Raw genomic sequence first — 23,151 nt, forward strand, 5'->3', positions numbered from 1 at the left:
TTTACAGCTTTTTCTGCCCATTCTAGACATATAAACATACATACATATACATATGTAATCCACAGCTGGTGTTTCTAGTAGGGATGTGCATCTCCATCACTGAGGCTGATGCAATACGCATCTCGATGCACTGCCAATGATCTGATACATTAAAGATACATATGAAGACACTGACAATGAGATTCAACACGATACGATGCGATTCCATGCAAAGAATGATGCTATATGCAATTCAATATGGTACAGAGAGTTTATTTTATTTATTAAGCATATAGCAAATCATAAATTAACTAAGAAAAGTGCCATTTTTACTTCACATATTTGTTTCTCTAGTACTGCAACTCAGTACGCGTCTCATTTCGGCTGTTTCTTTTTGACCTTTAAAAAAACACTTGGACCTTTCACAAACAGGCCTTTTCACAAGTCCTTCATAGTGTTGTGTTCTCTGTCTCCTGTTTACATGCATATGACCCAAACAATTACTGTCAAAATAGTTTAATGAGCCATTTACTCCGTCGTGTGGAACATTAAATCCAGAGCTGTGGCATGCCAGTCTGCTTGAGAAACAGTTTAGAGATGAGGAATCAATCTAAATGTTAAATTATTGGTCACATTTCTAAATAATAAAAGCATGAGGCCTCTACACTGTACTAGTGATTATATATATCTATATATATAAATCGGATTTTACTGATGCAAAGATATTAGAAACAATGCATCGTGAGTTAATACCAAATTGTATTAGGTGCAAACTTTTTTAATCAGGGCAATTGCATCGTGAACATTTATGTTGGTGCACCGATGCGAGTCGGTGATTCTTCCCATCCTTAGTTTCTAGTGCTCGTATGGTTTTATAAGAAAATGTTGTACATCACTAAATGTACTGTGCTTTCCTATCTAGAGCTGCTACTGTCAGATCTGGTCGGATCCAGTTGGGTGAAGGAGATGGTGGGGGGGATGGCGGGGCGAGACACAGGCAGCCATTTGTACTCAAGGTCCTGCGATGGAGGCTCCAAACACCAGTCGTAGTGCTTTAACAGGTACACGCACGCCTCCTGGCAGCAAAACACAAGAAAAAAAAAACTGTTTTCTGGATGTGTTGTAACTTCAGTATCAGACATAAACAGAACTTCATTTCTGCCTGACAGATGATATTTAGAGTTAAGAGCAGCGGGGGCTGAGGTGGCGATTTCCAAAGCAAAAATAAAATGTTACTTGGCAGAGCTACAGCCTCCACCGACGCTGAATAAGCCTCCAACTTGCAAAGATACAGCCTCCGTAACACTTTTTGTTTGTTTGCATGTTATTTTATAGGTTTGGAAATAGCAACGCAACTCCTTCTAGCAGCCAAGCTGAAAGGGAACATTAGGTTCTTCAGACTTGGTTGGCTGCGGTAATGACTCATCAAACACAACTCCTACTTTTAGACAAACATTCTAAAAGTTAATTAATTTTTAACTGAATCATATGAAGCTTACCACTTTTTTTGAAATTTTCTTTATATCAGTGCTCATTTGACCATCTGGCAAAGACTAGACAAAGACTTCTCTCACTATATACAATTGTCATTTTTCACCAAAATGTCACAATTACACTCATTCCATCTTCAGTCTGCTTTGTGTAAAGGCTGAATTATGGCACCACAAGACAGGGAAAACCTTATTTTCTAATCTGTTCTACATACTTAATGCTCCATGGCTGGTGATATCATAGCCAGCTCTCCCCATTGGCTGATACTCAGCCACGGAACCGACCTATCGCATCCTCCAGTAACACGCAGTTGCCCCGCCTCCCTCCACTTTATGAATGAAGATTATTCTGATGGAGGGGGAGGAGTGGGATGAATGAACGAAGAAGGAGGAAGGGAGGAAAGAAGTGAGGGAATGGGGTAAGGATGATGAGGGTGGGGGAGGGAGCAAGGGGTAGGGATGAAGCAAGGAGGCGATGAGTCACATCTCTGACCTAGATCCCTGCGGTCTACTTTTCACTCTGCTCACGCCCTCCTGGGTGTGTGCATGTGTGTGTGTGTGTGTTGGTGTGTGGTGGCATGTGCAAGTGGTCAGCCTGCTTAGAGCCAATCAGACATACTTTTAACAAGCAAATGGTTTTTTAGCCATAACAGAGCAGGTTACATTAAGAGATGAGGTTCAACGAGTGCATCATTGGTGCAAAATAAACCTGTTGGTATTTCTTGTGCATGATCACAAGCAGTGTTGGATCAGTCATTGTATATGCTGCTCAATGCTGAAAAATAATAATGAACCCTCTATAAAGCACCTATCTAAAAGACAGGATCAACTACTTAAAAAAAATGGAAATTAGATAACAAGATATTATTTTAATACTGGAATAAAAACAAAATACAGTGAAAACATAGTGAAAAGGTGAAAAACCAAAGTCAACGGTAAAATTACAACCCAAACTGTCCACTGTAAACATCTATCGGCTTATGGACTTCCTGGTTCAATACTGACTCAACATGCTTGCCGTAACTGTGCTATTGTGCAATGAGGGATTATTAGCGGAATTACGTGTGCGCTTTTGCTGTTTTGGACGTATTTTTACCGTTGGTGCTGCATTCCTACATCTAAGCAATTACTGTTGTGAGTGAAATGTTATAATAACCGATAAGGAGCAATAAAACGTACTGCTCCTTTAATTTTGACTTTCCAGACAGTTCCCTTTGAGATACAGTATTAATACTTTTGCTGTGTTTTTATGTGTTTATTAATGTATTAATATCAAAGGCACTTAATGTATGGGCACGGATTATTTGGTGCTCTGTTACTGTCTCATGCTACTTTGGAGGGCCATATATCATAGTGCTCACCAGCTGACAAGTATTGTTAAATTGTATTTATAGTGAGACAATGTAACTTTTGCTCAACAATGGCATCTGTGGTTACAAGTGGAAATGAATGAATAATATGAAGCAATATTTATCAAATATTTGCCAACATTAGTTACCATAATCTACTGGTCATAACAGACCACGTAAGGCTAGGTCAGCAAAATGTAGGATATTGAATTGAGTAAGGGTGTGATGCATTTCTTACGAATTTCAGTTTTCGTTTTGTAACAGGAAGAACAGGAAAAATATGTAATTCCTTCTTTCAAAAGTTAGATATTGTGTTGATTTTGTGATAAATTTACATGACAGTTTCCCTGAGATGTTAACATTACTTTTCTTCCTCATCTCTGGTTGTTATTAGTTATGAGGCAGTATTAATACATATTTAAATGAATATGGTAGTGGTGTGGTGGATGCTGCTGGCCTGAAAATCAAATCCACCACATTCATCTCTCATTTCTACAGTGTAATCCGCCAAGAAGATGACTACTCATTATCCATTCAGAGAGTATAGAGCAATGCCCTGCCCACATTATCCCATTCATGCGACTTTCTTAAGCAATAAAAAACAAGCAGCCTCTGGTTATCTAGAATACGTAATCCAATAATTTTAAAAGAGATATGATTGTCCTGCTGAACAATGAGGAGAGCTGAATGAGAAGAGAGCAGATCATTAAGCTGCTGCGAACATTTCACCTGGGCTCCATTTAATCAGGCCCAACATTTACAATGACTCATGAGTGTATGTGTGCGTGTGTGTATGTGCGTCTGTGTGCGTGTGTAGGACTGAGTCATCCCTTGCTGTTGCATTTTGGATAACTTGCAGTAACACCCCAATCCATATTATGTCTGTACGTATGTGTTGCTGTTTTTGCACAAGGAAGAACGTAGATGATGTCTTAATGACTATTATCTACCAGCGTAGGTTAAATAACATACTCTACGTGTGTTAGTTAACAGTCTGGCTCAACTGATGTGGACTGCTGAGATAAGCCTCTCATTGGCTGACTAGTGCAATCTGCTTCCTTCCTTCTGCTCTCTCGTCTGGCCGTTGTTGCCATATTCATTGAGAAGTGAAAAGCAGTCGACCTGGCAATGAATGAAGTCATGAATACAAGACTGTGGTTCAAAATACAACATAGATATATCTTCTTTTGTACATTTCATGTGTTTGGCTGCTGAAAAGGCATCATGGTTGAATCAGTTAGGTGAATATTATGACATCCAACACATATGTTCTTAAAAATGTCTTAAAATATAGAATTCTTATGGTAAAAATCTGAAATCTGAGGGCTGTTATCATTGCAAACTGCATCTGTGCCTTACAAGAACAGAACAGCTTGACAGATAAGCGTAGCAACAGTAGCTAAGGGTGGCGGGGCTTAGCAAACAATAAATTAAGTTAAAAGATGTCACTTTATTGGTTGTAACATGATAAAGTTGTTGTTTTGAAGTTGGTGTCACCCTCTCACTCCCCAGAGTCAAGACTAACACACACATATACACACGCACACACACACACACACACACACAAACACACACCTGTTTCCAGAGGAAACACCCCCACATGGGAAGCAAATCTCTCTCCTTGCTGTTGTCACACCTGTAACACACCTGTCTTGTTCTGGAGCTCTCCATGGGCTATCTATGTGCGTGTGTGTGTGCGTGTGTGTGCGTGTGTGTCTATGTGTCTCCCGAGCATATACAGTATGTCCTGGTGGCTATGGTGAGTGCTGCCCTTGGGACTGGCAGGTGGTTTAAACAGGACAGTCTGTACCTGGGATCTCAGGCTCTCAGTCTGATATCACTGATGAACACACACACACACACACACACACACACACACACACACAGCCAAGCATTTCATCATTCCCATGAGCAGTGCTCTATTTACTGAATGGTTGGGGGATGGTTCACCTCCCTCTCTGTCACTGTTGGTTCCTCTCTTGTTCCATTAAGTGGGTGTTAAGCTTCAAAACTTTGAATTAATTACACTAACTTTGTTCTTTGTTTATATGTCAAGTTATGTCAGTTCTTGACAGTACAGTATTGTTGTTCCTTTGTCATGTTGTAGGTCCCAATTTTCACTTCTCTAAAAGTGTCCTCTCAGGTTGAAAGATCCCTTTTTTGTCCCATTAGTAAACACATTCACTCACACATAATCCAAAACGCACACCAGTGCAATTGTTATCTTTTAGGTCCTCTAAGTGAACCCAGAAGTTGAGGCTGGTCAACACAAATGTGTCAACATTTCAGCATTTTAACTTCTCCTTTGTGTCTGTCTCTCTGCCTAAAAGAACACTGAAATACAACACAAAGTCAAAAAGGAGGTTAAAGTCAAAGAGGACTTCCTTCAGTCATCCTTTCACCTCCTTTACTCATACAGTAAAGAAAATGTTATGGACAGCCTAAGAAATGGAAATAATGAAAGAGCTTTTTTGTGTGAACTTATGTGTTTCATTGATGTGAGTAAATAAAAGCAGTCACCTTGACGAAGACGTCTGTAAGTTTAAGTCCGATGCAGCTCCTGGGCCCACTGCCTAAGGAACAAAGGAAGTGCTCCTGGCCTGCATTCCTGCACATGCAAAAACATAATTGCATGGTTATACAATAATACTAAATGTGTGTTAAGAGAGATGCAAATGCTCAGAGATACAGAAATCAGTATACTGAAAAAGCTTTGAAAGTTAAAAGAACACAAAACTTTGGTGAAAAAAACCCCAAAAACCTCAAACTTTACTAGTTATCTATTTGCCGCTTGCCATTTTTAAATGATTTTCTACAAACAACAGCACTCAAGTCAAATTTGAATTCCATTCATAGTTGGTCGCTCAGCAGAATAATGACCACTTCATACTTCATACTACTGTTTTGTGCGTCTAACAAAACCGTCAAAGAAGACGTTGTTATCCACAGGATGATTATCAGATGTGAGGTCATGTGACAGTCAGATGATGAACAGACATCATGTCTCTCAACCAATGATAAGACCCGTAGTCACTGATCATACAAGTAAACCTTGTTCATACAATACATACATTCTTTAGACATTAATGGAGATCAGATCAGCTTAGCTTTGTTTAAATATGTTAATAATCTAACTATAATTTAATATAATCTAGGTCTATTGTATGTCTCTTCATTTCTTTCATGATTTACAGTAGTCCTATATTATCAGTTTCAACATGTTCATATTCAGTCTGTATTGTTATAAGTTCATCATACCATTTAGTAATAGCCTACCTATAATGAGAACAGTTGTATTAACCAGCTCTAAAAAATTTATTTCACCATAGCCACAAAATAGTCTGTTTAGGTTGGTTGGGGTTTTACAGCTACATTGTCATTTTTTTCAAATTAGCTGAATATCATATTTTCAAAAATCAAATTGGCTTAAAGTTTGATTGTTGTGGAGGTGTAAACAATAGAAACTATATAAATGCAGCAGTAGTGGTAGGTTAGTGTGTAGCCTAAGTGAAATTGTGTTCCTTGGTAAGCTATGTTTAGGCAGGTGAAAGACAAATGGACAAACATAGGCATAAATGATTAACTAACAGTGTTGGCATCTACAGATATTTTTGTAAACAATTTGTTATTGGTATCAAGAATTTTCATATCAGTGCATCCCTCACATTTTTGTCTGTTTGACTGCTGCATGTATGCAAATGATGTACAGTAATTCATTGTGCCAACAGCAGTGATATGCAGCTGACGCATCTAGGTCGCCGAAGCCGTACTCAAAAAATTCATCCAGGGTTGGCGGGTCTGCAACTGACATGACTGACTGACTAGAACCACACCACTGGTATGGCTAAAAAAGACCTATACCCTAAATTTATTCTTTGAAAGGTTTTATAAGCAACAGTTCTACGGTTTCACAAAATAATCCTGACTTGATGTCTACTCACTGGCTTTTCTTAAAATAATTTTGTGTTTTATCCTGAACTTCAGTGACAACTCACCGAACTATAGATACATGTGAACATACTTGTTTAATACAACTAAATCTGATTATGATCTAGCCAAAGAGTTCAAACTACTTATAAGGCATTTTTGAGGAACAACCAGGCTCCTTGCTGGTTCCATCTCACCCTGACCTCAGAGGTCAAGGTGAGCTCTTTTGGGGATCAAGAGAAAATCACCAGGATTCTGGAAAGGAGTGAACAAGTCTGAAGTTGCACGACAACAGAACATGGGCATGTATTAATCTATGTCACAATTTGACTCATGTTGACGGTCTGACTCTCTCTACCATAACTGCAATAACTTTTCAATGGAACTTCTCTAAAAATATACTTTTAAATAAACAGATGATGGTTGCTTCCAGCCGGCAGGTTTGTCAACAACCTGCTGATGCAGACCATCTCCCCCCTCTCACCACTAATGCATCCTGTCTTCCTGAAACCTGAGCTCTGATTAAAGGGAAACAGGAAGCATTAGTGGTGTGTGTAGTCTGAGTCTAGTGTGTGTGTGAGTGGATTTGTGTGTGTGACAGTTAGAGACAGAGTGAGAATATTAGTGTTCTCTGCTGCATCTGTCTAATGGTTTAATGTAATGTACTATTAGACCCATCTTGAAACAGTAAGACGTGTAGCGTACAATGCAGTCCTGTAATACTGAGACACAGAGCAGTCCAGCATAAGGCTTTAACAAGTATGTTGAGTGGATGGGAAGTGAATCAGAGACAGGCTGAGCTTATATGAGTAACTTGCTGAATGTGGATGCTCTTACATCACCCCGATTTTTTTTTTTTCCCAGTGGAGAAACATTTGACCAATGAGAGTGTAGACAGGATTGGGAATGGGGATATCTAAACTAAGAACTCAAATTGATGTCTTTGATGAAAACTGGTCAAAATGGTTTACCTATGTATCAACTATAAGGCCTGATTTTATATAACAGTAGGCCTAATATACAAATATACTTACTTTGAGGGCATATCTTCTCATTTAAAACAATCTTCTTTTTTTGTATTTTTTTCCCCTCCAAGTGCAGAATTGATACGCACGTGTGTGGGTGTAAATGTATGTGTGTGTGAGTGTGTATACATATATATGTATATATGTATATATATATAGTTGTTTATGGAACCTCCCCTTGTGTTTATTTTACTTTTTTGTGTTTTATGTCTGGTTATCACATATGTACCACTTTTGTTTATATGTGTTCTTTAAAAGAAAACCTAATAAAAATAAATTTTAAAAAAAGAATGGAGATGTCATCTTTCTACATTAATGAAATGCATTAATACATGCGGACAATCGGATGAAATTAACGCAGCTGTTCAAGTTGTTGTAAGTTGACTTGACATAAATAATAAATCTTAAATCAACATATTTCCATATTTCCTCTGAATAATGTGAAAAACAATTCAATTTAACTGCTTCTCGTAAATGCAGCTTCCGTATCAACTGAAAATGACGTCACTCTCTACTGACTGGTTAGAGCAAAACAAAACAAAATAACCCCACCACCACCGCTAAGAAATAGACTAACATAAACACTATGCCAGGCTGAATGAATGAAGTGAAATGAAATGGGAATTCAATCTGAGACCACAGAGAATCTGAAGTGAAATTCTTCATGAACAGCTGGTTAGTCAGTGTCAGTTGAAAAAAAAAAAAAACTACAGCCAAACATACAATTCAGCATATATGAAGAATAAAGTTGTCATTAATATATTAATTATGAATAAATATTTACAAGGGTTTAAATGGAGCCGTTCTTTCAACAAAATTCAATTGGGAATCAATTATAAACTCAACAAAACTGATTAAACTAAGTAAAATAACTCTATGTTCTCTGGAATTAGTACTTAATTACATATTTATTTTCTGGAAGCTTCAAGTGAATTATTAGGAAATAAAAGACCTGTAATATATAAGTAATAAATAAGTATTACAAACCTATTATCAACACTGAATTTATGTTTAAGTTATCTTTAGGGAGTTGTTGACTTGTGTGATTTCTGAGAAAACGTACAGTGGTGATTTCTTGAAACAGAGAGCAGACTGAGCCAATTTAAAATACACATGCTTAAGACTGGCTAATAATTTCCACTTCAAATGAAAACAGATGTATGTCATTTTTTTTTCTGTAGAACAGGGGGAAAATCCCTGCTCTCAGATTTATCTAAGACTAGCAACACAACCCGCCACAGTAGCTTGGATTTTTATCTGTGTTTGGTAGCGTTTCCGTTTCCGATTCATTTATCTACAGCCAGCAGAGTCTGTGTGGGCGTACGGCTGATAGGATGTTAACTTGCCAGCTCTACTATTTGCTTCCAACTGGAAAAGCACACACACACACACACACACACACACACAAACAAGCTGATGATATATACTGGCACACACACAGCGGACGATATAGGCAACCATCGCACAGAAACGCACACAAACGATGATGTGGTTGTGCTGTAGTTATTGTAGGTGGGCTTGTTATGTAACAGGACTGCAGTCATTAAATTAAACAGGCAGGTGGCAAGAGAAGGAGCAGCGAAACTATCAAGGCAGACAGGAAAATAGTCCCCCAGGACGGCTGACAGATGGACAAGTGGAGACAGAAGCAGGTAGGAGGAGAGAGAAATAGACCGGAAGATAAATGGAAGATTGGAAGAATACGTAGACAGATAGACAGATGGCTAACTTTTCAATCATGAGGAAAATTCACTAGTTTGAGTGAGACTTGAAACACATTACTAGTGTGGACATATAACACTGTCAGAATATAAAAACATGAACTTTTGTCACCTAATTATTAACTGGTTAAAACACGATAAACCCAATACATGTATGACCCATTAGCAACTTAAAACAACCAAAATCAACATCTCTCAATACCCTCCGACATCCTCAGCCTGTCTGTGACATTCTGTTAGTTCCTACTAAACAAATAAATCTTTAAAGCAAGAATAATACGTGTTCATTTTTTAAAAGGCTAAATAACTTCCTAAAACAGCTGGGGACTGTGGGTTTAAGCAAATGTTACTCAAATAGAAGTGAATTGTGTTTTTGTTGGGTACTACTTTCATCTGGCGTGGTTGTGAGTATTTATGGCAGCAGAACAGTTTATGTGGGAATCGACTGTGTTCACTGGAACAAAGGAGCATGCCAGAACTGTTGATGTGTTTTTTAATAGCTTTTGAAAAACAATGGAGGTCTATGGCACAGAAGGATAAGCTATTTCCAGGTTTGGTTGCGATGACAACACTTGTTAGTAACATCATTTTGGTTTTGGCCTTTGATGGGATGGATGGACAATAAGAAAAAAAAAGGAATATCATCAGACTTTAAGAATCCTCATATGCTTTAAGTCTAGATGTCTTAGCTGAGTTATGGCCTGAATATAAAGTATGTACGTATATGCGTTCAACATTTTCTATGATGTTTTTTGTATATTTTTATGACACGTTTGCTAGATTTTACATCATAGTGTCTAAAATAAAATCTCCTCTGACTCATTCCTTAACCCCATCCCGTACCGCAGAGCAGGGTGTACACACAACCCGCCCCCCCCATACACACACACACACACACACAAACCGCACAGGGAATCCCCATTGGTAAAAACGGGTGTGAGGTGGCCAGTTACCATGGCAGCAGCTACCTATCTATTCATTCATAGATTTTTTTTTTTTTCTTCAGCTGAGGGCTCTGTTGCCTTTACGCACACTTCAGTAAATTCTAAATGTCATCCATTACCAAGTAAAGATTGTGTTCGGCATGAAAAGATCATCAAAAATATATTTGTGAACTGCTATTTTTTAAGTGTAATTTATTTGTTTGAACTCTAAATCACCTGGTGAACACTTATGCTGCAGCAAAAAAGGAAATTACAACAAAATAGAAAACTAAAATAATAAATTCTCACACCCAGACAAAATATACTTAAGGCACTGAGTGTCTGTGAGTAAAAATTAAGTATGTCTTAACCTTGAAAAACTGCTTTTCCTGTTAAATTGCTTAAACTGATACTGTCACAGTTCTACTGAAAATGGTTTGATAACGGCAGTTATATTTAACTGATAAAGGGAAACCCTAAACTAAAAGACGACATTTCTTTTCAGAGGAATCACCCTCTTTTGTTCTGAGCCACGCGCACACACAAAAGAAAAAAAAGCAGGATAGGATCTTCTCTGACTCATTTTTCTGTATCCCATCCCATTCCACAGGGCATCATGGGAGAGAAAACAGCTTCTCCCCCACCCCGTGCACACACACACACACACACAAAATAGGGGAATCCCTATTGGTAAAGACAGTGTCAGGTGACCAGTTTCCATGGCAGCAGCTACCTACATATATACATTCATAGATTTTTTCCCCCCTCTGCTCTGCTCCCTGAATGAACGAGTATGAATGAGAATAAATAGGTGAATGGAGGAAATGAATGAATAGAATAACGGTTGACTGAGAGGGTGAATTAGTGAAGGAATCAGATCAGGTTTCATTTTGTCGACAGCAGGTACCAGACAGAGAGCGAGGGAGGGATGCAAGTGGGGGATTTCTTTGTGTATCTCTAGTTGTGTTCAGGAGGGAGGAAAATCCCATTTGTTTTCCTCACATCTGATATTTATAGCAGTCTGTCTGCACTGAAAGTGATTGGGTCAAATTTGGGTGCTCAGGCGTTGTTAATCTATCTGCATTGGTTCCTATGGTAACGATGTAGGCGTATGTATGCTCGGTGCTTACCAGCATTTTCCAATACAGAATCATAAAGCAAGCTGCAGTCTAGACCCCAGACATACTGGATTATTATGCTGTGTACAGAAGCATTAATATGACAAAATTGATGAATGAATAAACAATGATATGTGATGATAATCTATCTACTACTATATAATATATATATTCTGATTGGCAAAAGAGTGTACATAATGTAAGCAATATTACAAGAATGTCTTAATCTTTGCTTAGTCTGTTATCTTTGTATATCAGAACATCTCAGCATGAACAGTCACCAAAGAGGGAAACAATGTTGTTTTTAAATCATCATTCATTTTTATAGGTTTGTTTGAGGTCAGTTTTATCCATCACAACAGGAGAAATGGATTGGATTGCACCAGTCATTCGTAGCTATATCCATCTATAGATTTGTTAGTAAGTTCATAGTTCCTCAGTTCATAGTAACTAGCTACTGTGCTAACTAGCTTTCAAACTACTGACTTACTAAATCACGTGGTGCCTTTAAAAAACTTAAATGTGGTGTAAATTGGCTGGGAAACATCTGTAGCGCTATCCAATGAAAAATGTAAACAGGAAGCCACTGTTTTATGGGGCCAAACTGCATACTAAACCAACTTACAAATGTACATATGACTGTTTTATTCATAGGTGCATACATGGATAAATGCGTGTTTCAGAGTCAGTAGTATTCATGCAGCTGAGAATGGTTGGTAATTATCTGAATTCGCTAACCTGACCAATGTTGTTCGGTTGTTAGCATATTAGCATATTGTTTTGTAATTTGAGACTGTGCTTTTTTTCTTGAAGTCTGTTTACATCATTATTAATCAGCTTTTTGATCAAACGTCTGGTCAGAAATGTCAACCCTATTCCATTACACTCATTCCATATTAGCATACTAATGTTAGCTTGGCTACTTGGTCCAGTTAGCTAGGTAACTGTTAGACCTGGCAGTTAGAGTGTGAAAATATTTAGCAACAACTAATCTCTATGTAGGAACTAGTTTATGTGGTGAGTTAGTGATGTGCAAATCTTGATAAACACTTCCTTTTTAAGTGAGCTAAATTTAAACATCAGGACAGCTGAACACTTGCTGAATTATTAAATACAATGCTACAGAGAAAAAACTTATTCTTATGCTTGTAATAAGAAATGAAGAAACGGCACAGTGGCTATTAGGAAAGGCTTTTAGCGGAAACTGTTATAACCAAAACTATTTGGCAAGGTCTAGTAATTTCCTTTCTTCCTCATTTCCTCACCAACTCCTACAGAAATGATCCATCTTACAGAAATCTGTCCATTACCTGGCTTGCCATCCGTCCATAAGCATCAATATGAATTAATATTATATATCCATCATCCATTTGTTTATGTTTTTTCTCTGTTCCCTCCTCTCAGGCTTAATTCCACTTCTTTTTAAATATTATGCAGTGCTTTTAAACTAACCCTACGCACTGTAATAGATGCTAGATAGAAATGCTGGATTTTTCTTTGTTTTTTATGAAAATGGCTTTCTGTGACATGTTTCCTCAATCCTAAATGTGTCACAGCACTGAGAACTTCCTTCCTTTTACTCCTAATGGCCCTTGTGTTTGTGTGCACATGTGTGTGTCAGTGTGTGATGCCAGTGGCAGGTACGGTGTGTGAACAGATACTGCAGATGTTTCTCTTTCAACTTTTAAGGACAAGCTACTCATAAAAAATGTCACAGGTTCAATTTCCAGAGACAGTAAATGAGAAAAAAACACAATTGGATACTCAATCTAATGTCACAGCAATTTTTTCTATTCATTTTAAGCTATGTTGTGATTTTCCTTCTTCTTTAGTTCATGATTCCCTATTTTACGAATGTCCTCCACTCAGCTGTGGGTTTGATGTGTGGGTGAAGACAGCAAAGTCGAGAGTAAGAAAGCGAAACTTTTTTCCAAGTTTTAAGAAGTGAGAGTTTAATCACTCGCTCAAAAATCATCATTTCTTGAAATGCATTCTAGTCCATTTTCTGCTCCTTTGGGTGCAAAAATGTATCCGTCTGCCTCTTTGTCTGATGAATTTCCCTCTGTGTGAGTGTTGATTATCTATGCAAAATGGCGGCTTTAGAAAGAAGCCATTGCTTGTTTATTTTGAAGGACTGATACAAAAACTCGATTGTTTTGCTGCAAAGTTTTTGAAAAGTTGTGTCTCCACTGAATGACCAGACAAATAAAAACCCCTGTACATAGTAACTCAGTCCAATACAGTCCTTTATTGTGAAACCCCCCATTTCCCCATTTAAGACATACTGACCACAGGTTGAAAAAATGTTAACCCACACACAGAGCCTGGATTCATGTTTTTTTCTGTCTGGGTCAGAGGGTTTATTCACTGTTAGAAATGGTGTTTATATGCAAAAGCCTTCCTCAAAGCCTTTGCATGAGTACATGAACACAGAGATAAAGAACATGCATATACTGTACATATATATGTAAGTACACCTTCACTATTTTTCTAAGTAGTTTGCTAAACTGAGCTTTTTTGCATTTTATTCTATACTTTGCTCAGTGCTTTAGAATGACTCCCTTTTTTATGTGTTTTGTTCCAGTAGTCTTAAACCTCACCTTTTGTTGACAACTTGTGCATTTCCTGCTTTATGTACATTTTATTTTATGTAATATAACCCTAAATCCAAAACCTCTACACAGAACGTTTTTAAAACAAATTCAAGAACCTCACCTTCCGCTCCATCTCTCCGGCAGGAAGCTGTCCGGCTGCTGGAACACGTCCGGGTCACGGTGGACGGAGTGGCTGATATACATCGCACCATGACCCTTTGGGACATGAAACCCTGCGAGGGTGGAGTCCTACACACACACACACACACACACAGAATGGGAACATCACATTATAATATTTATTTAAATTCACTGACATTAAGTTATCCTTATCTTTATTTCCTCTCAATAGTTCAGAACTGTACATGACAAGAAAGTAACAGCCATTAGCCCTGATGGTCAAGATCATTTTTGTAATGATCTCTATTAATTCTTCTGTTGTCAACTCTCTGTTTTTTCATGCAGTTACTGAATCTAAAAGGCTTGCAAAACACAGAATACAGTAAAATTCAATTACTGTAGATGTTAAAATTGAAAATCTATAAATTTTCACACATTAAAATTTCACTAAAGTTACATAAAAACCTAAATGTTAGAAATTAGGTTGTATCTTTCTCAGAAACATCAATTTAACTATGCAAACATCTCCTGCACCTGATTGGATGAACATACTGCTCATTGGGCTGAACTTGCCAATAACACATTTGTATCAAGAATAAAAAAAAACTGTTGATCTGGAGGTTCAGGATTTTAAAGCAGATTTTTAAGTAACACTACACAGCACCTACACAGAGAGTGAACCGGCAGTGAAAGAGCCTGCTATTAATACCCCATTAAACCAAAATGAATGGGAGACTTTTTAACACTGATGTTTGGCTCAGATGAAAATTGTATTTCCATTCTCAACAAAATTTCCTGAGCTGGTTTTTCACTCCGGTGAAAAGAGCCACCTTGGGGCAAAAAGACCACTTACCCAATTGTTGCCCTTTTAATTCACCTTTTCACTACATCCATTAGTAGCTGCACTAATGGACTGCCAGAGAACATAATCGCTGTTTCTTTTTCTTCTACCCTCTTTCTCATTTTTCTCTCTGCCTCTCTCTGCTGGAGTGGAAAATCTTTTACAAATCTCTTTCTTTCTCCTTGTTCCCGCTGAGAGATGTCTCTGCCCTTGCTGAGCTCACTCGCTCCCATGCTCTCAGACACACATACACACACACACACACACACACACACACATACACCCTCAAACACATTCAAGTTGTAAAAACTACTGCATATCTTAGTTCCACCTGATGGAGCGTCTACTTTTTCCACCTCATAGTGAATACTAATAATCTCTCTCGCTCTTACACAACTACCTGCACACATAAACATCTCATCAACTCTTTTCACTTCAGACTCAGCCCTCCCCTGCTGCTTTTCTATTTATTGTTGGTGCGTTCAAGGTTATCCAAAGGTATTGGCAGGGGAAGGACTATCACTATTTCTGACTGTGTTGATTTCTTGTTAGATCACTCACTCACAAATCTAACTTTTTTTTCTTTTTTTTTGCATGAACTTTGAAGTGTTACGGAGGGGTTAATTATTAACTATGTATACCAGTATATACCCGCATTTGATTTAATATAACATCACTGTGGTGACATTTACAGTGGCAATACAATATGTAATTAATCACCTGTAAGTAATCATTAACAGATACTTTATAAACTTTTGCTTGAGTACTTTTCAACACAAATAATCTCATGTCTGCTTTAGTCACTGTAGATAATCTACTACTCTTTCCATCCCCAATAATAACACATACATCTTATATTTTTGTTTGTTATAAATCATGACCTTAATAAACTTTATGGCTTTAAAAAGACTTTTATTCTACGGGTTCCAATATCTTTCTTCTCTACAATTCTCTAAATCTCCACACGTCATGAACCTGTGTCCCACAGAGGCCGCCAGGAATCAAAGTGTACTGGTGCATTTCCTAGAAGTGACAAATGACTTTCCACTCGGCTTCACAGCGTCACCAGCACACATCACCCCTACCGCCCAAACACCGACCCCCCTCCCCCTCCCCCCTCCCCAGCTCCCTTCCTTCCGGGGGGAGCTGAGCCAATCAATCACAGAGACGGATCAATGCCTCTGATTGGGTTGTTGCATAAGCCTGCTTGATGAGGTCACAAAGATCAGTGACAGCCGGTGCGGGTGGAGGAGGAGCCACCGTGGAAAAACCCGTCCGTAAAGTAAGCAGCTGACCAATCGAGAGACGGGACGTCATGTAAAGGTTGGATTCTAGTGGTGCTGATGTAAAATCCTCACATAGAAAAGTAATTATTTTAATGATAGAAATCCATGTTGTAAGGTATACAGGACTTAAAGTAAGATGCTTACTGTATGTTTATGCACAGTGTAGAGATTAACGCAACAATATAGGTTACATGTGACAATCTATAATAAATAAGAGGTGTACAAAATACCAAAAACACTTTCTAATAAAATAAAATAGCCCTGCAGTAAATACCAAAGCAGTGAGGCCTGGTACTGTCTGGCTTTTTGTGATGTGTCATGTCTCATGTTGATGAGAATAACAACAAATACAAATGTTTATAGAGTTGACACACAATGATAATGATAAAAAAAGTGTTCCTGTTATTTTGTCCAGCCCTTGCAACTCTTGATAATGTTGAGTACACACTAGAAAGAGCTCCTGACAGTGGAAGACACTTTCATCTACATATGTCGCCATCTAGAGGAAAGGAGTGCAACACACAACGCAAAGGCCTGTCTCACTTTATGAAGACCACAATAACTAAAAGTACGATATTAACCATCACAAGTCTTTCAAAAATATATCACTCACAATATTTACAAATGAGAGGCGTTCCATACAACAGCAGTAAAACAAGGTCTGCACACTAATTATTGTATGTTGCCCTACAAACGTTAACACCTGGTTAAAATTCTTTGTAGTTACAGTTTATTAAGAGTGACCATACTTACAGTAAGTATTTACAGTAAGTAGTTTAAACATCCAGATAAAATAAACTAAATCCTCAGCTAAGTAACAGATAGGATGTCTTATTCATATTTCTTATTGTAATAGTTAACATATGGCAATATAAAATGGGTCATACTTACCTCAATTTGCTATTATCTTGCTCTTCTGTTAATAATCCAGGGATTGGTATATAATAAATTCAACATTTGCACTGATTGTTAAGATGTTCTGGAGAACTGAATCTACTACGTGTCAAATATGTGAAGCATAAAATGGATGGAGTCCAATTTTATTTGGGTTCGTACACAGACAAGCTCAGTGTTTTTCATGTGCTAGAAACACTTAAACATTTAACACATCCTGCACTCAGCATCACACATTTAATGTCTTTTGCAGATCAGATTTGGCTAACCGTTCAAACTACAAGATAAGATTCATATTTGTCCAGATTCAAGTAGCAAAAATCACCATAAAAATCCAGAATCACTAAAGAGAGCAAAATCTGAATCCTTGACTCCCCCACACTTCATGGTAACCTTTGCTGACAGTGGTCAGCAGACGAAGGTGTCTCTATTTTCTACAGACCAGTGCAGGCTTCAAATGATCTTCAAAATCAGTCATCATGACCAAATCTGTGTTGCGTTAGACTGGATCTCTCAAATTCAGAACCAAAGATGAAAAATAAATCTTAATTATTGCAATAGTCAGTGCAGCAGGAAGATCAGCAGGATGCCACGTGAGCAGTCCTACCTGATCAGCTATTCTGCGTCCACCAATGAAAGGAGGCCAGAGTCTCTGAACTTCCAGCAGCACTCCGTGCAGGTAACCAGCGTCCGTCAAAGCTCGCCGACGGGTCTCCTCCTGAACACGGAGACAGAGAGAATTTTTGTTTGACCATTCTATTTGAGGCAGAAAGAGCTAGACATGTAAACAAGTTATCACATATGGTCATGGTTATCACATGGGCCTATTTCTTTTACTCAGTAAGAAAAGAAAACTTCATGTGGTACCGTATTTACACAGATTTTAATCTCTGTTTATCAGGACATTAAATGTAAGAGGAGAATGCAAAGAGTTGAGGCATAATAATGGATAAATAGTATATTTTTATTGAAGGGCATGACTTGATTTTTCTTTAGGTACTCTAGCTTCTCAACTTCTCACAATCCGAGAGGAACACTGATACACCCAATATTTGGCAACATTTTACCATTTACAGGATCTCTGTGTATTTTCAGCTCCCTCTTGTTGTCATTTTGTCTTGTCGACATGCACAGTTTTGTCTGCGTTCGTGTACCTGTTCGTTTCCACTGAGTGCCAGTGTGAACGAGGTGAGCAGAGATGCCAGAGCTTTGGGGATCAGGGCTGAGATGAACAGCAGGAGATGCTGAGAGGCAGCACTGGAGTCGGGCAGTGGCAAAGACCCGAGAGAGCCGACAAAACTAGTGAGACAGCAACAGTGAGATTAAGATGCTACGTTCAACAGATCATTTGCTAATTAATAGTTTGGTTATTATAAACAAATCGGCATCACCAGAGATCAGCAGCCTTTACCAGCCTTCACTTTACGGCACAAAGGAAGAGAGCTAAAATGGTACTTCAATAAGCAAGAGCAATTGAGCAATGTTGTGGTGTTTTTGTCATGCTTGAGAAAACGCTGATGTGTTCCTGCTGGCTACTTCTTCTAGGAAAGTCTTTGAAAAAATGGCAAAATGAAAACTGAATGTGTGTCTGCATACCAGAGAAAGACGTAACAATGAAGACTGAGAGGGGAAAAGGAGAAGCAATGGTGCAGTTACTTCTGTTTTTTTCCTATGTGTGTGTGTGTGTGTGTGTGTGTGGCACTGTGTGTATGAGACAGAGCAAGACAGATGCAGACAAACTGAGAGACACATCAAGCCTTACCCCTGTGTGTCATTTTTGAGTTTGTCTTTGATGATTTCCATCAGTTTGTCTCTGGCCTCCAGAGCGGTGGAGAAACCTGACGACCACAGTGGAACCTTCACATTCACCGGAGCAGAGATCAGACCTGCAGGAGGTGTTTAGGTGACACACATAAAGAAATATTTATTACACTGAAATGAAAGAGGAAGTGGAAGATTTCGTAACTCTGTATTGCCAAACAATGAAACTGACGAAACATGTCAGCAGAAAAAAGAAAGATTACAATACTACGGCTGCATAGGAAAGAAAGGCCCTGTACAAACACACACACACACACCCACACACATGCCCATACTTGCTTGTGTATTTGTAAAAAATAGGCACAAGTTGTTTGCATGTGTGTGTGTGTGTGTGTGTGTGTGTGTGTGTGTGCTAAACATCTGTGTGTTCCTACCATGCCAGTGCTGGGTGCAAAGTTGTGTGATTTCCTGGAAAAGCTCAGGCTGCTCTTCCGCTCGTACATTCAGAAAAAGGCCCAACACCAACTCCGTCCCCAGCCGCTTAAACACAGTGTACACACACTCTGGCTGGCCACTATACACACACACACACAAGCACATAGGTCACGCATTGATTAGTTTCATATATTACCCCAAAACACTGAGTCAGTCATGAAAATATGAAGTGACTTGAATTGAATATTGCTGAAATTAAAAAAAAATACATGAGTGCCTGTTTCTAAGGTCAACAACTATGTATGTTTGACCTGCTGTGTAATAATTTATCATTTACTGATGTCGTAAGCAGGGTAAACTAGCAAGCAAAGGTTATATGGAAGCCATATGTCATTGTTTCATCTCCCCATTTGCAAATATACAAAAACAAAAAAAATTGTGCACATACACACACAAACAGTGAGACACACCCTCTCCATGTCTCCAACCTTGTTTTCATGTCAAGTTATATCACTACTTTTTCTGTTAATCCAAAAGTTTGAGTTTTACCTCCTGTGAAACAATTTGTAATTCTGATTTGTATATCGCTTTAGACAAAGGCACCTGTCGGATGAATAAATGTAAAATATAAATTAACTGGAGGTTTGTGTTGAATGTTACCTGAGAGAGAGGTCCTTCAGACAGCGCTCACATACACTGTAGATAAAAAGAGGTAGAGAAACACACACACACACACACGTAAATCTCCAACGAGATGCTGCCCTACAAAAACTATTTATATTTGCATTTTCCAGGCAATTACTTATCAGCTTCTCATTTCACAGTAACTGCCAAAGAAGTATTGTTTAAAATTGTGTCCTGGCAGCACATTTTAATACATTTTGTACATAATATAATGACAATTACACTAGTAACAGTCACTTGTTATTACAGCACCCAAATGACCATATTACTGTCCAGATTCTTGCTTGAGAAACCTTTGACATGCATGGACACATTACAAACTGTTGCAGCAATAAAAGGCTTTGCAGTTGTGTCGTCAATGTTGTTGCAAGCATGTCTGGTCATCATGTCTGGTGCCACCCAGACATGATGACCAGACATGCTTGCAACGCTTGCCTTCAAAATATGATTGTAATAATTTTACTTTCCCTACCTGGTGATATATTCACTTGATGATTGTAAACAACTTCCTGTAAACAGGCTGGTGAGAGACAGACGGAGAAGACATGCCTCCTCACCTGAAACACACATATATTTATATTTGCAGAGCTGAATTAAACACATTTTAACAGTTACAATGTGTGTGTGTGTGTGTGTGTGTGTGTGTGCACTTGCATATGTTTACCATTAGTGGTTACAACAGTATCACCGTACATGTTGGTCATCAAATCAGTCGGATCTTTCAGAAACAAGTTGGACTTCTCTGAAACACAACACATATTATTACATGCACACACAAATATATATATATATACACATACTGTTCACACACTCATTATACAATCAAACAGACAATATCAAAATATGGGTTTGATTCTGCCTGCAGGTGTGTGTGTGTGTGTATTTGTGCATGTGTGCTTAAAAGAAAGGAGGCTAACAGAAAGTAGCAGGATATTGAGGATGCTTCCCCAGAAGTGCGACAGTTATCCAGTTCCAATGAAAAAAGACAAAAGCAGGATTCAATAACATCTCTTATCCTCTTATCAAATCCACAGAAGGGTTAAACTTTACTTCAAAGTGACACAGAGAAAACAAATATTAACTCAGGTTGAAAATATTTGCAGTGTATGTAAGTGGACTGTAGACTGGTTTAGGAGCATATATTTCTCAATGTTTCATCATCTCCACTAGTTTATTATGTTTTGTGACAATATCTTGTGTATGTGTAATTATTTAATCTTAATATTTATTTGTTATATATGCAGATCTTAACCTTAAACATGACATTTTCCTATTCACTAATATTATAATATAAAATGAATTAACCTGGAGATGTTTCTAAACAGGTTTTAGACTATATTGTATTTAGGAAAAGTTGACGACACACTGAGGAGTTTGTCCTTTTTTGTCAAGTGAAAAAAAGGATGGAACATGTTTATATGCCTCATATGTATTTTTGCAGTTTTGGTACTAGAAGTCAGATACTGTATTAGCTTATAAGAACTTATAATAAGTTACATTGTACTCTAAGAGCACTTTATATCAAATTTATAGCAACTTTTTAAAAATTTCCTTACATGCGTCACCTCATTGATCCCCTATTTTCCCTTTAAAACTCCTACATCCTCTTTTAAGTTTTGCCAGTTAACATATTTTTTTCTATAGTTTTTCTGTAGCCTCTCTTAAAAACATTTATTACTTGTGTTGACATTATAATTAGGAAAAGATTTAATTTGGGTTATATTTATTACATTTCGTAGTTATTAGTTCTATGTTATGTTGTATTTGATAATAGTGAATTGTTTTGAAGTATAATAAGATAAAACGATAAAAAATTTCAGTTAGGCTTCATCCCCTTCCCCCTCTCCTGCAGCATCACGAGTCTCTCTCATGACCGATCAAACTAATCTCGGGGTGAATTTCACTCCATATGGAGAAAAAAAACCCTTTGCTCTTTGGCCTTGAAACAAAATCTGATTCACTATGTTGACGAACGAGAAAGGTCACTATAACTCACTACAAACTACAGATACACTAATCTCCCAATAAATTAAAAAGGTGGCATAACATCCAATAAAGTAAAAAAAAAAAAAAACTACTAAATGTTCCCATATTTCTGAAAAATTGTACAATGCATTGAATGAAATATAATATGAATTTAAAACTGCTCTATGCCTGAAAGCAGACATGGTGCCTGAAAACTTTAACCCCTGTTTTCATCTGAAATAATATGCAGGTGCTCACCTGTGGCGTTGCACGCGCACACGCACGCACCCACATACACACAGCTGCGCAAAAGACAACGTACCACACAGCAGCTCTCTCATGCCCTGCACGGAGCAGATGAAGGCGGTCGGTCTGTTGAGCAGGCGGCTCTGAAACACTCTGCTCCGGTGTTTCTCGATCCTCTGCCGGCAGAAGCTCACCGGGTCCTGGTAGAATTCCAGCGATTTGTCCCCAAGCAGCGACACACCTGCATTTCCCGGTAGTTTAGACATTGAGGTCAGAGACTCAATTTTCGCCCAAAATTAGCGTATGGTGACACGGCTCCTTGCTCAAACAGCGGCAACTAAACGCAATTAAGACTCGGTTCAGCTTCACAGTAAATCCAGCTGTCATCGCCTGTTAATCCCTTTTAACACGATTGGTTTTGCAGAGGCGACCTGTGTATCGAATTACTGCTATCTCATTGTTGTCACGGTTTTCTCTGAGGTAACCGAAAGTACCCAGCTGCACCGGAGACTGATGCGTTCAGGTGCTGTCAGTAATTCAGGATTACCTGTTACTTATGCGTTACTGCTCGTCTGCTCTTTGTAATTACCACTGCAGTATTACTACTGCTGCTACTTCTGATACTGCACTACAACAGCTATATGCTATCACTATCATGGCTTTATCGCCTACTTAATTGACCCTTAGATGTTTAGTTTGGCTTTTATTAGTTGGTTCGGTTCATTGGTTCAGCCAATCATAGAGAACATTAGGAGGATTTAAAATGCCTATATTTAAAAAAATCGAACAAAAA

General features: G+C 38.2%; 1 protein-coding gene across 1 annotated transcript; it reads right to left on the reverse strand.

The window, feature by feature from the left end:
• Nucleotides 1-236: 236 nt before the first annotated feature.
• Nucleotides 237-22,888, reverse strand: LOC122967900 (cytochrome P450 26B1-like). Its single transcript, XM_044332695.1, has 11 exons — nucleotides 22,435-22,888; nucleotides 20,812-20,889; nucleotides 20,620-20,704; nucleotides 20,124-20,159; nucleotides 19,463-19,602; nucleotides 19,030-19,153; nucleotides 18,422-18,566; nucleotides 17,875-17,985; nucleotides 14,248-14,375; nucleotides 5,339-5,426; nucleotides 237-1,055 (listed from the first exon to the last, which is right to left on the reverse strand). The coding sequence occupies exons 1-11, from the start codon at nucleotides 22,622-22,624 to the stop codon at nucleotides 894-896; spliced, it is 1,287 nt and encodes a 428-aa protein (XP_044188630.1). The 5' UTR covers nucleotides 22,625-22,888; the 3' UTR covers nucleotides 237-893.
• Between the last annotated feature and the right edge of the window lie 263 nt (nucleotides 22,889-23,151).

This window comes from Thunnus albacares, chromosome 18 (assembly GCF_914725855.1).
Source record: "Thunnus albacares chromosome 18, fThuAlb1.1, whole genome shotgun sequence".
NCBI lineage: Eukaryota > Metazoa > Chordata > Actinopteri > Scombriformes > Scombridae > Thunnus > Thunnus albacares.

Bases quoted from the DNA above. Each gene is read 5' to 3' on its own strand.
- LOC122967900 (XM_044332695.1), bottom strand. From the start codon at position 22,624: ATGTCTAAACTACCGGGAAATGCAGGTGTGTCGCTGCTTGGGGACAAA. The intron at 19,603-20,123 runs GTAACATTCAAC...GTGTGTGTATAG, and splicing joins CTGAAGGACCTCTCTCTCAG to TGGCCAGCCAGAGTGTGTGT. The intron at 19,154-19,462 runs GTAGGAACACAC...CACCTCCTGCAG, and splicing joins TTGCACCCAGCACTGGCATG to GTCTGATCTCTGCTCCGGTG.